The sequence below is a fragment of the Ruditapes philippinarum genome, unplaced genomic scaffold (genome assembly GCF_026571515.1).
Source record: "Ruditapes philippinarum isolate M1 unplaced genomic scaffold, ASM2657151v2 ctg6_1_1_1_1, whole genome shotgun sequence".
NCBI classification, from domain to species: Eukaryota; Metazoa; Mollusca; class Bivalvia; order Venerida; family Veneridae; genus Ruditapes; species Ruditapes philippinarum.
The window spans coordinates 370897-378070 of record NW_026859747.1 but is presented as its reverse complement, the minus strand read 5'-3'; the positions used below and the strand labels follow the sequence as shown (position 1 = coordinate 378070).

The 7174-nt window shown below is 31.3% G+C and overlaps 1 protein-coding gene across 1 annotated transcript; it reads left to right on the top strand.

The window, feature by feature from the left end:
* The first annotated feature begins 1209 nt into the window (after positions 1-1209).
* LOC132757775 (piggyBac transposable element-derived protein 3-like) lies at positions 1210-2214 on the top strand. The gene has a single exon (XM_060749162.1). The coding sequence runs from the start codon at positions 1210-1212 to the stop codon at positions 2212-2214; it is 1005 nt and encodes a 334-aa protein (XP_060605145.1).
* Positions 2215-7174: the final 4960 nt, after the last annotated feature.

Sequence of the window (7174 nt, the reverse complement as noted above, 5' to 3'; positions counted from 1 at the left end):
TAAAACTTTATATTGTTTTTATTTTATATCATAAAGTATGATTGTTTTAAATTGTATAATTATATTTCTGCTCAATTCCTGTTTTATAATTCAGAAATATGTATAAAATGTGTTATGACAGTCAATTTAGATTTTGTCTACAAAAGTAGACAATAGGATCAAATGGGTACGTTTTATCATTATGAAAATATTTTGTTGTTTACAGAAGATACACAGTAAATGAAATCATATCAATGCTTGAGGATGAAGGTAGCTTTGAAAGGGCAGATATACATGTTCAACCACCTCCTGTAGATGAACTGACAGATGAAGATAGTGCAAGTGAAGATGAAGAAGTAGGTTACAACAACTCAGTGGACGTCAGTTAGACCAACAAGCAACAGCGACAGTTATTCGCCTAGATGGACGTCATGTTGTTGATTCAGCATCAGACTCCGATCTAGTTAGTAATAAATAAATAAAATAAATAAATAAAATAAATAAATAATAAATAGATAAATAAATAAATACGAAGCAAGTAAGTAATAATGTACAGTAAATCCAGTTGAGAATAAGATTTTTTATATTTATCATATTTTATTTTTCAGGAAACTGACCATTCTTCAGATTCTTCTGATACAGATGAATACGAAGTGCCTGCAAATATTGCAAAAAGACCTCAAGTAAGAATTGCACTACGGGGATCCAGCTCCGCATCCCAAACGACCTGCACCAGTAAAGAGGAAGTGGGAAAATAAAGATCTACCTGAGCAAGATAAAGACAGATTCACTTGCATGGCTCAAATATAGACAAAAGTCGATGGCCGCAAACACCAGATGGCATCTTCAACTTATTTTTTGATGATGACGTGATCAACATGATTGTTGAACAGAGTATAAGATATGCTGGTTCAAAAGGCAACCATTCGTTTTCAACTTCACCCCAAGAAATTAGGATCTTCCTAGCAATTCTGCTTATATCAGGCTATAACACTGTGCCAAGACGGAGACAGATCTGGAGCCGGGATGATGACGTAAGGAATGAGGCAATAGCTCGTACAATGCCGCGAGACAGATTCGACATATTGGTGCGATATGTACATCTTTGCGATAACAACAATCTTGACAGAGAGGACAAGTTTGGCAAAGTAAAGACCACTGCTATGTCTGCTGAATTAGCGCTTCTTGTTATACTTCTTGAAAGAGAAAAACCTTTCAATCGACGAAAGCATGATCCCGTACTATGGGCGACACGGAGCGAAACAGTTTATTCGTGGGAAACCAATTAGGTTCGGTTATAAGATGTGGGCATTAATGACAGCACTTGGATATGTTTTACAATTTGAGCCCTATCAAGGGGTAAAAGGCCACCAAACCCATGATCCTGGCTTCCTTGGAATGGGCGGAGCAGTAGTTATGGACCTGCTTTCAGAGCTGCAGAAAGATGATGCATACCATCTGACTTTTGATAATCTATTTACTTCCCTATTTACTTCCCTGAAGCTCGTGGACCGGCTTACAGATATGGGAATATCTTGCACAGGAACCATCCGTGCCAACCGAATAGAAGATTGTCCTGTCAAAAATGTAAAAGACATGGGAAAAACGCAACGAGGAAACTATGATAAAAGGTATGACGCACACAAAGGTCTGATAGTGGTGAGGTGGAATGACAACAATATAGTGAATGTGGTGTCAAATTGCCATGGAGTTGAACCATTGCAACAAGCAACACGGTGGTCAAAGCAGGCAAAAGCTAGGGTGCGCCTTCCGCAGCCATACCTTATAAAGCATTACAACCAGACAATGGGAGGTGTGGACAGGATGGATCAAAATGTTGAGAAGTATCGTATCTCTATCAGATCCAAGAAGTGGTGGTGGCCAGTGTTTATGTATTGCATTGACCTTGCGGTGCAGCAAACCTGGCACATTTACCGTGCTACTGATGCAGGATTGAGGCAACCATTAGATCTGTTAGGTGTCAGACGAGCTCTGGTTACTGTGCTGCTTGCTCAGGGGCGTACACCTGCTGTCAGCCCTGCCAGACCAATAGGTAGGATGAGGCCATTGTCAAGAAGAATTCCAGACCATATCCGACTTGATGGTAAAAATCATTACGCAGAGCCAGCAAAAGAAGTGCGCTGTTCATTGTGTGGAAAAAAATGCAGGACACAATGTTCCAAATGTAATGTTGGAGTGCACAGGAAATGCTTTGAAATGTTTCACAGTGTTTAGGTATTCATACGATCAAAGCCAAAAGACATGAACAATAATAATTCATATTCAGAATGAATTTCAGAGTGAACACTTCTGTGCCTAATGTCTACTTTTGTAGGAAAAGTAATAGAAAACATTGCCTGTATAAACTTTAAGGATTTTTTCAAGTAAAAGTTATCAAATAAACCAACAATAGGTTATCTGGACATATATTCTATATGTGTTTTACATATACCCATCTGCGCCTGTTGTCTACTTTTGTAGACAAAATATTAAAACACTAAAATAAAAAATACAGTACTTATATTTGAAAAATAAACGGATATATGTTATAACTATATGGTTACTATATGTTTTATACATTTCTTATATAAAAATAAAATTCCGGCACAAATGGGTTAAATACAGTTTATTATTGTTATTATTATTATTATTATTATTTCTTTATTATCAATTAGAGTATTTTAAGTGAATGCATTGATATATCAGCAGGTTAGTCATATAGAAACAAACTGGAACCATTAATTTAAAGTGTTGTAACCGTTTTAAATGAGTGCTGATGTGATAGTATCTCTTTTGTTTTTGTTTTTTAAAAAATGTCGCACTATAATTAAACAAAAATAACATTCATGTGAACTTACTTTGAGCTAACAAAACTGACAATGCATTTTGTCTGCATTTTGTATGTACTATTTCGTTTTTGAAACAAATAAACATATTGCACATTTATCCGGATAATAAAATCATAATAAATAATTTTACAAGCTAAATAGAATGTAATAATATCATCATCCGTCGTTAACAAACAATCAAGTTTATCTTACGACCATGTAACATTAAACTTAAATTTTAAGGAAGTTTTGTTCCAAACTTTCAATCGATAAGTTTTATAAATTCAAATGTATTATACATGCATCTTTAGTAAGAATTTGCGTTGCCTTCATGTTCCTATCGAGTTGAGAGCATTGATTTTATTATTTATAAAGACATTCAAAATAAACGCCTCGCAATTCTATTATATTTTCCTGTCTATAGATGATATTATCTTTACCGATTTAACAAACATTTGACAGCGTTTAAAAGTTTTATGTCAATCTTTCGTGTGCTGTCAACATTTATTCTTATTTAATCTGTAAAATTTCAATTATTTTCTATAGACTGTGGACGTATGTACATTATATTTGTTTCATAAGATTGCTCAGAAACAATATATATGTTTACAGTCTTGACAAAAAGTCCTTTGATATAATCTTTAAATTATTATGTTTTATTTTTTATGGAAATGATTAGTTTATGCACAAACGTCAACTTAAAGTGGTAAAACAAAATTAATAAACAATTGTAAGTTACCGGTATTACATATGATATATCCAAAAATTTGTATAAAACACAATTTGTATTTAGTAAAAAAAACTGAAACAAATTTTCACTGTAGAAAGCGGAGGAAACCATTTTGTTTGTTATATAACTATTTCATTTACACAAATTCCAAACGTGCGAGGGTTTGGTAATACATGTACGTTTAATGATTTTACGTTGCTCAGCATGTACAATTTGTTAATAAAACCTATTTTATAACCAACAACTACTTGCTTGTTTTATTGCAATTAAATTGCAAATTTGTCTTAACACATTACTGCAAAGCGGAATCTGACTTTGGGGGCGTGGACGGTAGTTTGCACTTGACAGTACCGTTCATGATTGGCTCAATCAAAACGAGCCTGCAACATTTTCAATTTTGCCGTGTTGGGCTTTCTTTTGGGATTCTTATTTCTCTCTATTTCATATCATTTTATATTGTGTATGTTTAATTCCGCTTAAGCTGCTTCTATAGGTTGTTTTAACCACTTTCAACAATGAATATGCTGAAACAAACATTGTCTGCGACCTGACTAATTTGTAGTGTTAGGTGTATTTAATGGATGCCGCCTTTCTCCATCTTTCAAGCCGATTAAAACAAATGGCATTTATAAAATAAATAATAAATAAAGTCAAATGTCATGACAGAAACAAGATATAAGTGAACATTGGATAAAGTGTCAATCATGTGTTTCAATACCAAATTGTTAATCGTCAGCCCTTGACAATTTGTTACCTTTTTGGTTCGGTTTTACGTCGCTCCAACATAGCATAGGATATATAGCAATTTTCCGGCTTTACTGGTGGATAAAGACCTGGGGTGCTCCTTTTTCTGAAGCTATACGTTTTAAAGAGGCAAATCAATGACATTAAAGATTAGTTTTGATGCATTTATACCAAATGTCAATACATTTCATTTTTTTAAATATCTAGTATGTTAGATTGTTAATATGTTTTAAGAATGTTAGGAGTGCCTATCACCATGTGAAATATTTGTCTGACGAAAAATATTTTCAAAATAAAATTGTTTTATTGGTATTTCAATGTGTGGGTTGATACTTCCGTCAACCCAACCAGACTACATTAAATGAAAGAGATAATAAAAGGGATGATATTCCGTGAAACATTTGCAATCAAAAATAAGTTTATGATTAAATGAAACACCAAACATTCATAGTTAATGTGTTATTTATCCTTTGCAAATCGAATTGTGAATAACAAGATGTTCCTCAAAATTTATCAATTTTCTTACAAACAAACACTCTCTTTGATAGCAAACCAAACACTTCTAATTCAAGACTCCTTGTGCAATAAAGGTTTTTAACAGGAATGTCCGTCAAAATAAACTGTTAATTCATTATATATAAAGAGCAAATATAAATATGAGACGATAGAACTTTCATATAACTCAGTTAAATGTTATATACAAATGTACAAGTGTCATGCATAATGAAGTGTGTGTAGTTAAAAAAAAACTAACAAGAATAAAGATATGAAAACTTAAAAGTACTAGCAGTGTTATTTCAGATATCGCTGTATAATTAAAAGATTCATGATATGTCGCGCATTTATAGTTTTACTTTCTTTTCCGTGATGTTTTAAATATTTGAATCTCAAAGATAATTTAAAGTTAAGCAGTTACAGATTAAACAAGCTATACACGATATAGTCATTATTCGCTTACTTAGATGTTATAAAACTGGAACACGTCCTTGACGATAGGACAATAAATCTTGATAGCCTTTAACGCTCTTGAGAAGGTATTTGTAACAACAAACTTACTCTTGATTTATTATTTTCTACAGTTTTTCTCATTCTCTCCATGCAACTTTTGTTTAAATTGTCTAGCAGACTTGATTTGAAAGTGATACCAGTAAATTAAGCTAAAAGTGTCGCCATGTTGCTTTGTAAAATTGTCTAACATAATGATCAAAGTCACGAAGTAAATACTTATAACAGCCACGGCAGTAGCCTTTTGTTTACAAATTGTATCTGTGCAGACAGAAAAACGGATGTAGTTACAATAGCTACCATTTATTTGTCACAAAACAATCTTAATATTAGGAAACATTATTTTGCAAGGCAGACAGAAAATACTTATTTGTATGGAGTAAGTTCAAAATGATTTTCTGTACTTTTTGTGACCTTCAATATTTAATTCTGTTGTTGAAACAAATGTGAAGGAAACTTACTTCCTTATAAGTCAAAATATTATAATTATATTGTTAAACTGGCTAGGTCTAATAAGCATTCTAATTCGAAATTTACAGTTTCTTTATGTTTTAATGAAAATTTGATTTTTTGAAAAATAAGATTTGATTTTATTAAACAAAACAACTTTAACTTTTTATTATAAAAATAATAGCTTTTATCAATCTAGGAAAAGACAACTGTCCATTAAAACTTTGAAATTATTGTTTGAAATAAAGTTTTTGTCTTAGACCAAGTTATATGGTTTATTTTAGATTTTATTATGTATACAAACTTTAGACTTCAGAATATAGCTGTGAATAATATATTTAGATTTACGTAGTATGTATATTTTATGGTCGCTTCCTCTCTTTTAAAATGATTGTAAAATATGTTTGGATTTCATACAGCGACATTTTATTTCATATTTAGTCAAACAAAGTGTTATTATTCGTTAATAAATAAATACTCTACTATTAATTCGATTTTATTGAATCAGAGAATATGTACTGATATATTGAATATTTCTTTTTTTTCTTTGATTCGTTACATCTTAGACAGAATTATGTGTTTTATATCTATCAGTTTATAAAATGCAAACCCGATTGTATGTGATTATTTTAATACCAAACGGACAATGATATTGCGAAATAAAAGGAAAAATCCATCTGACTTTCCACAAACGTGAAAAAGGGATAAGGTTACATAGTTACGTTTTTATGGTTATAACACTATGTAACAAAAATATTTAGTACAAGTTAATTTTGTTTATAATGAATAATAATTCTTTATTTTTGGAAGCTAGAAACGAAAATGTATTGTCGATAATAATCTGGTGAAAAACATCTTTTATTGCATTAAACATATTATGATATTTGTTTCATAAGTGAATAACTGCCTTAGCCAATTACTGTCTCAGGAAAACATTGTATGACTAAAATTCATACTATCTTTATTTCATTTTAATAAACATAAAGTGGTATTTCCTCTGATAATTAATCATTAAGCGACGGTACAATTGCATTAAATTCAGCTATGTTGTAATTTCGTGCACAATTGTAACGTGTTTGTAGCAAACACTATATGTTTATTATAGTGCATTATACTGTTTCATGCTTGCAGCTTTAAATATAAGATTTGTTACATAAGTGATGGTATCTGGTAAGAACCAACATTATCGTTCATATCTAATGCGTGTTAGGTTGACACGATTTTTGATTTAACAAGGAAATCATGTTAACTATAAATTAAATAAATTACTTTAAGTGAAAGAGTTTTTTTGCTTCATTTAATATCATTACAACAGTTTGAACTAAAATAGCTGTAAGTAAGTATTTATTGTTATTATTTTGTTTGTTTTGTTATTTGCTTAGAAATATTTCAAACTGATTGCTAATTCAGCAAGAAGTTTTAAGACTTGAATTTATTT